At 48.1% G+C, this 14158-nt stretch overlaps 1 protein-coding gene across 1 annotated transcript in view; it reads right to left on the bottom strand.

Annotated features, from left to right (window-relative positions):
• The window catches only part of VIPR1 (vasoactive intestinal peptide receptor 1), a 187073-nt gene that overhangs the window by 3881 nt on the left and 169034 nt on the right, over positions 1–14158 (bottom strand). Inside the window, exons 9-11 of the mRNA XM_032779886.2 lie at positions 13842–13911; positions 9524–9615; positions 1190–1319 (exon numbers count right to left, since the gene is read on the bottom strand). Of these exons, the coding sequence (XP_032635777.1) occupies positions 1190–1319; positions 9524–9615; positions 13842–13911 (292 nt within the window). The remainder of the gene's footprint in view (positions 1–1189; positions 1320–9523; positions 9616–13841; positions 13912–14158) is intronic.

The following is a 14158-nucleotide window of genomic DNA, read 5'->3' on the forward strand; positions in this document are numbered from 1 at the left end:
TCACCATCAGAAAGGCTACATTTAACTTGGTCAGAACACACAGCTGCAACCATAGCCTTGGACACAGGAACCATAGCCAGGAAACTTCGAACAGTCTCCCCGGTACAGATAGAGGCTGCTTGATTTTAGCTCCCTTACTAAAGTGCAGGATTTGAATTGGGCTGTGTCATGCCTAGATGGTGACCTTGGGACTTTTTTTTACGATGTCATCTTATTCTTCAGAATCTCGGCTTTCTTTAAAAAAGAAAAAAGTCCATCTCTGGCTCTCACAATTGTGGAGATAATACTGAAAATGTGAACAGAGGGCAAACCAGTTCAGTGATGTCTGCCTGAGTTTGCAGGCAGCCTGAAATGATAGCTCTGAACTGCCCCGTCTATCTCTGTAAGGTGCTAATTCAGATGCCAAATGAAGATTTAAATGTGAGCTTTGCTAGCTATTTCACTGTCAACCAAAGCACATAAGTGGTACAGTACGTGATAAAACACATACTCAGTTCTCAAGACAGAAGACTGGCTGAAACTGATTGTACAACAGGAGGCAGTCCATCAATGAGCGCTAATCATTGTGCAGAACCAGGGCCTGCGTTAAGAGCGGAACATTGATTGAAATGAAGTGTGTGTATGTATGTATCTAATGGTTGAAATAACCCCTAGCATTTTTTATCAAAGCAGCATCATACCTCAAAAGAAGGCTGTATCATTATCCCCATTTTACAGCTGGGGAGACTGAGGCATAGGGAGGGAAGTGATGTGCCCAAAGTCATCCTGCAGAAGAACAGTGACAGGAGCATGGGTCTCCTGAGTCCTAGTTCAGTGTCTTATCCACTAGGTCACACTGCCACCCCTGGGTCTCATTCTGGATTAACTCATGCAACAAGCCCCATTGCGGTCAATAGAAATCCTGCCTCGCATTGCAGTTAACAGAATGCTGTCTCTGTGGCATCTGAGTACAGACCGTAGGATTTAGCTGACTGTTGGCAAAACATATTGAAGTGCCAGGAGGTGAAAGGCAATATGAGAATGCACAACAGTAACCCACCCATGCCATGAGAGCAGGACTGGACATGTGCTAGTGAAACCACCTTCACACATTTCCTTATTCCCACGGTCGTTCCTATGAAGCACCGCAGTTCTGAAAGACTCGCCCTGATTTTTGGTGGCCTTGGCCCAGGCCAAAGGGGTGACGCACCTGGAAGGAGCCGAGCACAAGCTCGAAGACGAGCTTTATCTCTATTTTGAAGTTGTCGGGGAAGAAGGCGAACACGATGTAGTGGACGCCGAAGAGCGGGATCAGCAGCAGGGTGGACTTGGCCAGTCTCCTGTCCAAAAGAAAAACATGAGCTGTAAAGGAAAAGGGCACAACAACGACGGGCACGAGAGGGCAGGAAATTTGGCTGCTGATGCGCCTGCAGCCCTAATGACCCACCTGTGGTGCAGGGAGGGCGGGTCAGTGTGATCAGGGGAGGCTCCATGTTTTTTGCCACCCCTAGCATGGCAGTCAGGCAGCCATTGGCGGCGTTTCTGCGGGAGGTCCGCCGGTCACGTGGATTCAGCGGCGGCTCTGCAGGTGCTCTGCTGGTCCCATGCCTTCGGCGTACCCGATGCCGAATTGTCACCGAAGCTGAGGGACCGGCGGACCTCCCGCAGAAACGCCGCCGAAGGCTGCCTGACTGCTGCCCGCACAGCGACCAGCATGCCACCCCCCCCAGCTTGCCACCCCAGGCATGCGCTTGCTGCGCTGGTGCCTGGAGCCGCCCCTGAGTGTGATGCAAGGGAATTCACTTTGTGCTGGAGGTGGAATTTTAAAGCTCTGAAAGCATAAGCAGTGGGTAGTAACAGAAGAGGGGGAATTAAACCCAGACCCTCATAGGTATTTAGGCTCCTGATGTTCACTGAAGAAAATCAGTGGAAGTTAGGAGCCTAAATACCTTTGAGGATCTGGGCCTTAGTGCTTCAGAGATTTGGAGCCACATCTCCGCAGGTGTGCAACAGCAAGTCTCCAGGGATGTCCATCCAGCTACACTGCTTCACCTTAGCTGAAGATGTGGCCCGTGGTGATGGCTACAGTGTTTTTCAGAGACGTGATTTCCCCCCTTATTAACAGCAACCGTTGCGGCACATGTGCTGGCAGCCGAGTCTAAGCAACAAAGCCGCTGTAGTTCCCCTCTGCCCGGGGCTCACCCACGGCTGGTTGCTTCAGGTGCATAGATACTCTAGCATGTGACATTTTTATGCTTATCAACTCAAGGGGAGGTATTTCCTTCACTTCCGCCAGAGACTGTTTTTCATCTCCACAAGCCGAACGGAACCCATGACTGCCTTTGCTTGGGATTGCAGAACAGTCTGGGTTCTAGAGGAGAAATCAGACATTTAGCTGAGAGCGATGATAACACAGAGCGGCGGGAGCAGCCCACGTGTTCCAAAGCAGGAGGAGGAGCAGTGTTAGAGCCTAATGGCCCCAAAGAGGATAATCAGGGCTCTAATTAGGAATGGCAGATCATTTCTGACATCTAATTACAGACAGAAATCAGATTCAACTGACTGAAATAAAATGAAATGCAAAACTTCAAGGGACATTTGACACCATCGATCTCCAAGGACTCAGACTCCAGTCCCACCTCACTGAGGCTAACGTGGGGAAGGGAAATGCCCTGAAATGGCTCAGGTCTGTCCCCTCCGGCCAAGGCCATTAGGGTGTTATGGGGGCAGCTGTTCCTCCCTTGCCAAGGCCCTCACATGCACAATCTCATAAGGCATGGTCTTCCTCCTCACCTCCTTCTAGTCATCACCTGTAGAAGCTGCTGGTAGGGCGGATAGGGCCGACATGCCAGCAGTACACAGATGACACCCATCTCTACCTCTCCATTGGGTCAAATGCTGCCTCCCAGAAGAATTCCTCAACTTTCACAGGACATGGTCCAAAGCCTATTCAATCGCCAGATTCAATGACCAGATTCCCAGCTTTGATGGGCTTGTCAGGCCCCTAATGCCAAGCTGAAGTCAGCACCCGGGTGTAAAGCAACTGACTAGAGCTGATCCCAATCTAGACTGATCCTGCAGGAACAGGGAGGCATTCGGAAAGCTTGCCTCTGCTATAGCATCCCCCACCACCAGGGCGGCTGCCCTCAGAGTAAGTTGAGTCACAACCTGGGTCATTTTGGATTCTTTGCTGCCATAGGGTGGCCAAATGCAACAGCAGCAAAACATATAAATATATGGAGATATATCTATCTCAGAGAACTGGAAGGGACCCTGAAAGGTCATTGAGTCCAGCCCCCTGCCTTCACTAGCAGGGCCAACTACTGATTTTGCCCTAGATCCCTAAGTGGCCCCCCTCAAGGGCTGAACTCACAACCCTGGGTTTAGCAGGCCAATGCTCAAACCACTGAGCTATCCCTCCCCCCTGTCATCTACCACTGACCAGAAGACTGTGCCCCCTGCCTGTGACACACTGTCCTTGTCATCATGATCCATGCAATCATGATTTTCAGATCTGGCGACTGCGACTTGTTACATCTGAAAAAGCTGCAGCTACAAAAGACAGCAACTCATCTGCTGAACAAGGCAGGTGCTGTGAACACATCACCCTGATGCAGCTGCCATAAGACAGAGCAATACCGCCTTTGCCCCCTACCTCCCTGTGCCATAAAGCTCAAACGGGTGTAACTCCATGGATGTCAATTGCAGTCACCATGAATAACACTTTCTACCATCTCCATGACGATGTGGCCTTGGTTACACACACACATTGGTCGCCTTCTGGCTGGACTATAGCAATGGGCGTTACTCGGGCATGAGGCCATCCACTCTTGAGAAACTCCAACAATACAGAACACAGCCACAAATCTGCTCTGGAAGATGTGCTAACGGCAGCCACCAGACCTGTCCTCTGCTCCCTATGCTGGCTTCCCATAAAATAATGAGTCAAGTTCTAGGTCTCAGTCCTTCTCTTCAAGGCACTAAATGGCCTTGATCCGGGAGATCTAAAAGACTGATTATTGCCCCATCGATAAAGACAGTGGCTGACTCTTCTGGCAGAATGGCACTTCCTACCATCAGAGTAAAACATGGCTGTGGGAGACAGAGTTTTCTCAGGGGCTGGTCCCAGCCTGTGGAATGAACTCCCCAAGGAACTAATGACCATCACAAACTTCACTGCCTTCTCCTTCAAGTGCAAGGAGCTCTTCTACCACCCGCCTTGTCTAGTACACACATAGCAGTGTGTACATTAACCCTCCCCCCAGCCCTACCAACACACAACACTGCAGACACAGTTCCCTCACCCTTGGGAGAGGAGGAGAAAGAAACCCGACCCCCACACGCCAGATGTTAGTGACATTGCTTAATGCATGAATGGAGGTGGTATAAGAACCTACGTAGAATAGAATGTTTATGGAATTAATTAAGCGCAAAGTTCTTGTTACAGAAAATATGGGGTTTTATCCTCTGTTTTGCCTGAAATATTGTTGTCCCCAGGCTGCTTGATTGTCTGTAATTTCAAAAGGCTTTTTCATGAGGAGTTCCTATACGTTTTACAATAAATTAAAGCACAGCTCCATGGCGGTAGCATTAATGAATGAATCAACAGCACACCCGGGCTTGGAGACTTGGACTCAGATGGAACTGGCAAGCATTGAAAGATACCGTCAATGTGTCAACAGATTATTTCTTCAATAAACAGTGTTGGGTTGGGAGGAGCAAAGGGGGCGGTGAGATCTCAGATTCTGTTAGACTAAAACAAATTCTTATCTCAGCTTTGGCAGGAAGAATTCACAGGTATGATGAACAACAGATCCCTCGGGTCATCCAGACCATACCTCTGCAGTTGGCAGGAGCCTTCTGGATACTGAGGGCCAAATCCTGCCATCAGTTGCACTCATGCAACTCCACTGGTGTCAATCAGGTTGCACCAATGTAACTGAGGGTCACATTTGGTCCCAAGGGCCAAATTCAGTATGGTGTAAGCAGGCACAAATCCAGTGACTTGGCTGGGAGTGACATCCACTTATACCAACCCAGACTGGCCAAAAGGACACTGATTGAGCATGGAATTTGAAAGAGTGTGTAATTCAGTGCAAGGACATTTCAGGTAGGAAGCAAAATCATTCCTGCGTGCTCAACAAATGCAAGATATGAACTTTTGTACTTCTGATAGGTTCCCAGATACCAAAAAGTGATGGGCAGAGCATAAGTCCCTGCACAGAATAGCACAGAAGTGCTGAAACCCAAGAAGAATGCAAGGCAGGATTATTCTTGCAGTTCCACTTTGCAGCACAAAGGGCCATTCTGTGCCCAGCTGCTTTGGGGGTGTCTGAAGTGGGAGTGGGCCAAAGGTTGCATGCAGCAGCCAAGCACGACCATAGTCTTTGCACGCCTGAGTGTAGGGACTGCTCCCTGCTATTGCCTGAAGAGAGGTGCCCCAAGTCTGCGGCACACTTTCAGGGGTGTAGCAGAGGGAGTTTCCACTGTGCACTTGGTAGCCCAGGGTGGAATGCTGCCCTGGGGCAGTGCGGGGTTTGATGGATTAGGAATGGGCTGAACAACACAAGGTTTATACTGTTAGACTGCTGGTTCAAATCCAGCCTACATCAGCAGTGACTGAGGGCTTGTCTACACTACCACGGGGGTGCAATCTAAGATACGCAACTTCAGCTACGTGAATAGTGTAGCTGAAATCGACGTACTTGGATTTACTTACTGCAGTGTGTTCACAGCAGCAAATCAACAGCTGACACTCTCGTCAACCCCGCTTGCGCTTCTCGTTCTGGTGGCGTACTGGAGCCGATGGGAGAGCGATCCGGCGGGTAACATAGACAGGCCCTGAGAGTTGTTACCATATGATGGATGTTTGGTGGCTGTGACAGGGTGCTGAGCAGAATGACTGCAAAATCAGACCCCTTGCCCCACCTAACCCAGTTAGGTGAATAAAGTGGAGCTGGCTGGAAAGAGCCTGCCCTAATTGGGGAATGAGAGCCAGCTGCCAGCCCAATTAGACTAGGGCTATGTAAGGCTGGGAAGAAGGAAGCCAGGGAGATGGGAGGGAGGAAAGCGAGGGAGTGTAGGCAGGGAGAAAGCCCTTCCCTCCTGGGTTCAGACACAAGGAACCCAGCATTGTGTAAGCTGCACGGTGCGAAGGTGGTGAGAGCACAATCCTGTCAATAAAAAGCACCAGTGGTTACTGAACCGCAGGTGCTCTGAGTGACTTACTCAGCCTAGCAGAGGCAGGAGCCAAGAGGGCCCAGCCACAAACTGCTACAATGGCCTCTGTGCCGTGAGTCTGGGATTTTCAAAGGCATTAAGGGAATTAGGTGTTCAGTTTGATGGGATTTTGGCACGTAAATCTCTTGGGCTCCTTTGAAAATTCCAGCCCTGAGAGTCTCAGTCTATTTCCCACCACACGAGTCAACATCTAACAAAAGCACGTAGTACAACTGCCCTGCCTTGTTGGCAGCAGAAAAAACAAGGACTGAAGGAGTGCTGAGGCTCAACTCCCCTTGTTTAACCAGGGGCCTGTCTATCCAGCCAGCTCAGGGTTCTGCACAGCCACTCATCACCCTAGTGTGTGATCTCCTTCCACGTCACAGAGATTGGCAACAGCAAGATGCCTCTGGGTCACCAGGGACTCCTGGGCTCTTCAACCTGTTTGAGTCTGCTTGGGCTAGTGGAGCTTTTGCAGAAGGAAGTGTAGGGAGAGGGGTGGTAGATATGGGGAAGGCTATGCTTGCCCAAGAGGGGCACATTGGCGGTGCAGTGTGGGGAAGCTTGTCTTACTTCCTCTTGTGCCATATCTTTGTCTATGGGTAAAGCAAGGAATTCTTGGTAGCTTTTTCCAGCATTAATACACTGGGAACATTTTTAAAAAGACCAAGTCCACCTCCTAGATCAGTAGGACCGAATCCTTCCCTTTGTACACACACACAACTTCCACTGAGATTAATGGAAGCCAGTTACCCAATGAAGGTGAGAATCTGGCCCCAGGACAACACTGTTCATTCTAGAACATATTTCAATATGCTGATTTAATCCCAGCACTTCAACAGGGATATCGTAATCGGAGGGGGAGACACGACATCTGACTACAGATACATAAAGGGATGTAATAGAAAAGGTAGGGACCAATAACACATGCTGGTCAGGGAAAACAGAACAAGAATGAACAGGCTTTAGCGAGCTGCCGCAGGGAAATAGGAAGATCAAATGGCATTTCCTTTATGTGACTAAGAACAGTTCAAGTGGAGAAAGTGGAATCACCATCACAAGAGATTTTCAAGGCTCTGAGACACACCCAAATTTCAGGGCAGAGTAAGGATGCTGAAATTAGTCCTTTCATCATATAGGAGGATGAACTAAATGACCCACTGGAAATCCTTTCTAACACAAATTGTTCTAGGAATCTCTCTGTAAAGATCTAGATTGTTCCAAATGCTGACTCAGGACAGCAGCAAGATGCAAAAATGGGTCGGTGTCTGATCTTGGTTCTATATAGGGACCTACCAAATTCACGGCCATGAAAAACGTGTCACGCACCATGGAATCTGGTCTCCTCCTGTGAAATCTGTATAGTATAGGCTAAAAGCACACAAAAGACCAGATTTCATGGGGGGAGACCAGTGCTTCTGAAATTGTGGGTCCTGATCCAAAAGAGAGTTGCAGGGGAGGGGTGGTCACAAGGTTATTCTAGGAGGTATTGCGGTATTGCCATCCTTACTTCTGCACTGCCTTCAGAGCTGGGTGGCTGGAGAGCGGTGGTTGTTGGCCGGGCGCCCAGCTCTGAAGGCAGCACCCCGCCAGAAGCAGCAATGCAGAAGTGAGAGTGGCGATACCATACCATGTCATCCTTACTTTTGCACTGCTGCTGGCAGCGGCTCTGCTTTCAGAGCTGCGCTCCTGGCCAGCAGCTGCAGCTCTCCAGCTGCCAGCTCTGAAGACAGCGCATCGCAGAAGTAATGGTAGCACTGCTGCAACCTCCCCACAATAACCTTGTGACCCCCCAACTCCTTTTAGGGTCAGGACCACTCCAATTACAACACTGTGAAATTTCAGGTTTAAATAGCTGAAACCGTGACATTTACAATTTTAAAAATCCTACGACCATGAAATTGGCCAAAATGGACCATGAATTTGGTTGGACCCTAGTTATATAACTTTAAGCTGGAGTGACTCTGTGGAGCTGTATGGACTTACTCCAGGTTTACATTGATCTAACTGAGACCAGAATCTTGCCCAGTGAGACTGACTTTGATCTCACAGACACTGGTGTATATCAGAAGTCACTCCACTGAAGTCAGTCACATGCTGTTAGTACTGAAGTGGAATCCAGGGCTTCTCCTGTTGCTCCGCCTTTTGGGGAGGAGCCAGAACATACTGTAACAGCAGAGTCTGGAGCAGGAGTGGGCCGTGGTGCCAGCTGCTTCCGGGAGCGGTGCGGGGCCAGGGCAGGCAGAGAACCTGCCTTAGCCCTGCTGTGCCATGGGGCTGGCAATCCCACAGGCCAGCTTGAAAGCCCTGATGGGTCAGATTCGGCTCGCGGGACGTAGTTTGCCCTTCCTTGGTCTGGAGCTTGCTGGGGGACAGAAGCCATTCTGCATCTGCCTATGGGGAACACAGAACAGGTTGAACTTTCCTATCAGTTATCCCACGCCACTCCCCTTCCCCCAGGCTTTCTTTCTGGACAAATGCCTGACATTAAATCCATTTGATTTTTCACTAAACCATGAAAATAACCTATCCTCGTCTGTACAGGATTCCAGACAACTGTGTCCACTATGGTCTGCAGTCACCTCTCTATTCCTCACTCTGTTTTTTTCTGTATCACTTTCATGGTTGCAGTGCCTTGCGACACAGAGCTGCCAGATAAGACTATGGTTCTGGAGACAATACCGAGGACCTGATGAGTTCCCCCCAAAGTCTTCACCAAAAGCCTGATTAAGTAGGTACTAGCGAAGCAGGCCCCTGCTGGGCAGCACATACTGAGCTTGAGGTCTGGCTGAACCCCAAAGACTTCACGATGGATGAGGATTCCAAGGGCTAGATCTAGTTACTCTGGATGTGAAATTACTGGGCCAAGTTCTCTGCTGATGTAAAATGGTCCAGCTCTGCCGAATGCAAAGAGACTTCAGTGGAGCTGTGAAGGTTTGTACCAGGGGAAGCTTTGGCCCGTTCTTCCTCAGCCTCAGGAAACTTTTAGCCATCTCTGACAACTGAACCCAGTAAATGGTGAATGTACAAATCAAGCACCTGTTCGTCTTACAAAGAAGTGTCATCATGGAGCTCATCTGTTCATTGCTATTCCTAGGAGCAAGGCTCCTGACCCATCTAAAAACAGTTTGACATCAAGGCGCTTGATTATTTTAGCATATCTCCCAACCCCTTAATCTGAGACACCTTTGATCGACTCAAAACATTTCTGAGTGGGATCAATCAAATGAAGACAGAGAGGATGGTTCTGGGTAAGCAAACAGCCTGGCCTGACAGGTCTCACAAAAACTGCATGGTTCAGGTGAAAACAGAGTCTAGGACTTACGAGTACTGGCTGGTTTCATTGCGCCCGACATCTGGGGAATGCAGCTTTTGGAATAGGATCCGGATAATACAAACGAAGAGGATGAAGTTCACCTAATGGGGAGGAAAGAAAGAAGAGAGAGAGAGAAAAGGGGGTTAAACTCCCACAATCCCTTTCTGCAGTGACAAGAGCTAGTTGTTAGAGGGTATTCCTTTTGCCTCAATGATCTGTTCATGGAACGAACCGTTGTTAAAAAGCCACAGGCAGAAAACCCCACTCTGTGAGCACATGGTAAACCGAGACAGAATGGCAGCCATCTTGGGCCTGACATCAGCCTGCTTGGGACTTTGTGTCATATATCTCAAGTATGATGATGTCAAACCCATAGAGCACAGCTCTGCACGACGTCCTGCTGCGTGGGGGGGCTGGCGACAGGGCAGGATTAGAGCTTTTCGGTTAGTTGAGCAGCGGAGGTCACGGCCCGCAGTAGACGGCGATACGGGGCTCGCTGCCAGGCACGTCACAGACTGGGATTGGGGCCATGCGCCGAAAAGCAGATACACGGAATGGTGTCAGAGAGAACTGTAAACAGGTTCCTAATCCGCCTCACCAGGCATGCCTTCTTCACACACACACACACACACACACTGGCAAGCTAGGGCAGCAGGGAATTAACATCACTGGTAACACTGGCTCATTGCATCTGCTTCCAGACTAGGCCAAAGCATAAAACCATGGGATCCCTGAGCATTATCCCCAGCTCTGCTTTGCATCTGAGGATCTCAAAGTGCTCTGTAAAGGAAGCCAGGTACTATTATCCTCATTTTATAGCTGGAATTGAGGCACGGGGTGGGGAAGAGAAAGGAGACTTGCCCAAAGTCACACAGCAGCTGGCAAGACTAAAACTCGGGTCTCCCCAATTCCCACAGCTGTGCTCTAACCTCTGAACCATGCTGCTGCTTGGTACAACTCATAAGCAGGAGATGATATACACCAGAGAAGACTTGAATCCCTGGTGTGAATTTAGACCAGTCTGGGCACAAAATCTCCTTCCTTATCCTTTACTATTAATGACCCCTCAAGTGATTCTTATTTTATATTGTCATAGATATAAAGGCCAGAAGGAACCACTGTGATCATCTTGTCTGACCTTCTGCACAGCCCAGGCTAGAGAACTTCATCAAGCGATTCCTATATCTTGCCCAATGACTTGGGGATGAGCCAGCACACCTCTCCTTTAGACTCCTAATTGAAAGACTCTCAGGGATGGAGAATTTACTACAGCCCTTGGTCAGAGTGTGCCAGTGCTTAATTACCCTCATCTTAGCTATCCCACTTTGCTTGCCATAGTTTCTGATCATGTTTACTAGCCTAGGACAAAAACAAGAGAGGCTTGCCCCAGACACACAGGCACCTAGACATAGTGGGCGGATTCTAATCAGCATCGGTAACATGCAAGTTGTAGTAAGCGAACAGAAAAGTTGAACTGCTTCCCAAGCATCTGTGCAGCATTGACTGTGTCAAGCCTAGGTGGCTGAGAGAGTGAACGGGGAAGATTAAATGTGAGTGGATTGTGCTTAGGCAGATGGACAAAGGGGACGGGCTTTAGTGATGGATTTGTTTGAGGCAGAAGAAAATCATAATTACTGGACAGGGTCTGTTTTGTGCTGAGAAAAAAGTTTAGACTTGTTTTATTGAAGAACAGCAAAAGATAGTAGGCCTCCCAGCTCAGTAGAATGAGGTATATTTCCTCCTAAAAAAGGTTACATTTGGAAGACAAATATTTTGACATACGTCAGATACAGATTTCATTTCAGTTTAGCAAGGTTAATAAAATACAAAGCGGTTATTAAAAATGTTTGTTCTTGAGATTAGCTCTGCGACAGGTGATGCAGGCAGATCTGCTTTACGCAAAGGGTAATATACATTGGCCATGAGGAGCCCTTCTGTGCAAGACAGAGATCTCAGTTTGGTGTGGGCTGGTTAAATCTTGTTTTGTTGATGTTGCTTTCTCTGTCCTTCCCCTCCCACATGTTTGCCCGGAGTTTGGGGAACAAACTCAAAGCTAAATTCAACTGAAGTTCATCTGATTTCAGGTCCTTGCTCACAGATGGACCCAGATGAACACCCAAATGGAGAACTTGTATAGAATCAGTAGGGATGGAACCAACAGGTGTCTTCAGAAACATCATGGGGCTTTATTGCCTCTTCTAGCTCCCACAGAAAGAGCTAGATATCAGAGACTCCCATTGACTTCAGTGGGAACTAGATAAAGAACCTTGAGAAATTACTCTAAAAACCTACAGCAAGGAGATAATTTTCTATTAGATTCTATAGGATGATGCAAAACACCTATAGAAAAGTGATCTTTTTTAATTAAATCCTTTAAGACATTTCCATCAGGGAAGGTTTAAATATCTCCGGATAAGCCTGGACTGAATTTTGCATTTGAAACAAAACTACAACCAGAGAATATTATTTATGTGTTCAAGAGAAAATGAGAATTGGTTGGAGGCAAATGCAGGGAAGAGATGAAAATGAGGGGTCTGATGAAAATCAAGCAGGTGAGGTGGGGCCAAAAATGGGTAGGTATGCTGGGTCAGACAACCTGCTTATAACATTCCTTGGTCCAATTGTGCTGCCAGATGTGTGGGAGTACTGCCTGCTGATGCGGGAATTACTTGTGTACAACTGAAGCTGACTCATGTATGGGTATTGATAACAGAGCTGTTTAACTGCATGTAACAAGGGACAGACTCTAGGACTCTGCACTGAGAAGCAGGGCTCCTCTGGTGGGTTGGGTCTTGAACCATGCATGAAGGTGCAGTTTAATTAATAACGAGTCATATTATCAGGTGGATCTGATTAGCTCCCAACCAGAGTACAAAGGATAGAGCTTCTCTGGGGCAAAGGAAACTAGGGTCTGAGACAGAGGGGTCTGGCAGAGAAAACCCTAATGCTGGAAGAGAAAAGTTGGAACATTGTTTTTTGAAACTAAGTCAGGGTATGTGTACCCTAGAAACGTGACAGCGACACAGCTGCAACTGTGCTGCTGTGGCATAGACACTTACTATAGCCACAGAAGAAGTTCTTCTATTGCGATAGTAAATTCACCTCTCAGAGAATTGGTAGCTAGCTTGATGGAAGACTTGATGGTGGGGAGGGATAGCTCAGTGGCTTGAGCATTGGCCTGCTAAACCCAGGGTTGTTGTTTAATCCTTGAGGGGGCCATTTCGGGGTCAGGGGCAAAAATCTGTCTGGGGATGGGGTCTGCTTTGAGCAGAGGGATGGACTAGATGACCTCCTGAGGTCCCTTCCAACCCTGATATTCTATGACTTAGTGGTGTCTACATCAGGGCTTAGGTCAGCTTCACTATGTCTCTTGAGAATTTTTCACATCCCTGAGTGACATAGCTAGGTCAAACTAACATGGGTAGAGTTCACCACCCCTTAGATGTATCTATTTGCTACTGTGAATCAATATGTTCTTAAATATCTTTGTCCTTTTTCAAAGCAGAGGTAAAGTGTTTGTAACACTCATTGGTGCCTCTTTCTTGGAGATCGGTTCCACCAACTTTCCAGGTTGGGCAACTCAACCTCCTTTCCCACATGCTCCTCCAGCTGTCAGAAGTTTCTTTATACCACTGCCCACTACTGTAATATCTGAGCACTTGTCCTTTCCTCCCAGATGCTGGGGGATGAAGTGTTAAGGGATCTTGAGGACTGAGGGCTGGACCTTACGAGGTGCAGTGAGCCTCATGAGACTTGCCAAGAGTTCTCAGCTCTTCCTGAAGTCTAACTTACCCAAAGTCAAACCTCCTTTGGGAAGGACGTCACCCTCAGGCAGGGCTCAACACCTCACAGGAACAGGTCCTGGGCATTCTAATCCATGACTTGTTTCTTAAAGGGTGGAAAGGTTTTGCAAATGGGACTCTAATAAGGAAACATCTGCTCTTCTCGCATTAGTTTCAGCAGAACACAGGAAATGCCACACTGGATCAGACCTGGGGTACAACTAATCCAGTATCCTGGCTCTGAGAATGGCCAGCACCAGCTGCTTCAGGGGAAGGTACAACAAGCCCTTCAGCAGGCAGTTCCGGATAACCTGCCCCCTAGGGAAAGTTACTTTGACCCCAGTTAGTTAGATTGGCCCATGCTGTGAAGATAATTCACCCACATCAGAGAAATGCTTGGCAAAGACTGTTTTCTAGTCTGTCTATCCACTTACATGTGACTGCCTGCATATGCCATTTACAGAACACCCATCCACGTATAACCTAGGTGCTGAGCTTTCACTAATGAGGGCTTTTGCAGTCAGTGGAGATTCCTGATACTTTACCAAAATAGAAACTGCAATAGGAGCTCTGATGATCAACCAGTACCGGGACTCGCCTATGTCCTCCCAACACCTGCAAATAAACAAAGGAAAATAACAACTAAATCAGAGCCAACAGGCTGTTACGCAGAAATCTGACAAAAGCTCCGATCTGGGAGGCTACCAATATTTCAGATGCAAAGCTTCACAGACAGGGATTTCACAGAGCAAAGAGCAGTAACTACCTGCTGGGTGAAACCATGGCCCAACTGATGTTAATGACAAAACTCCCATTGGCTTTAATGGGATGAAGGATTTCATCTCATGTGTTGTGATATGGG

The sequence above is a fragment of the Chelonoidis abingdonii genome, chromosome 2 (genome assembly GCF_003597395.2).
Source record: "Chelonoidis abingdonii isolate Lonesome George chromosome 2, CheloAbing_2.0, whole genome shotgun sequence".
Classification (NCBI taxonomy): domain Eukaryota; kingdom Metazoa; phylum Chordata; order Testudines; family Testudinidae; genus Chelonoidis; species Chelonoidis abingdonii.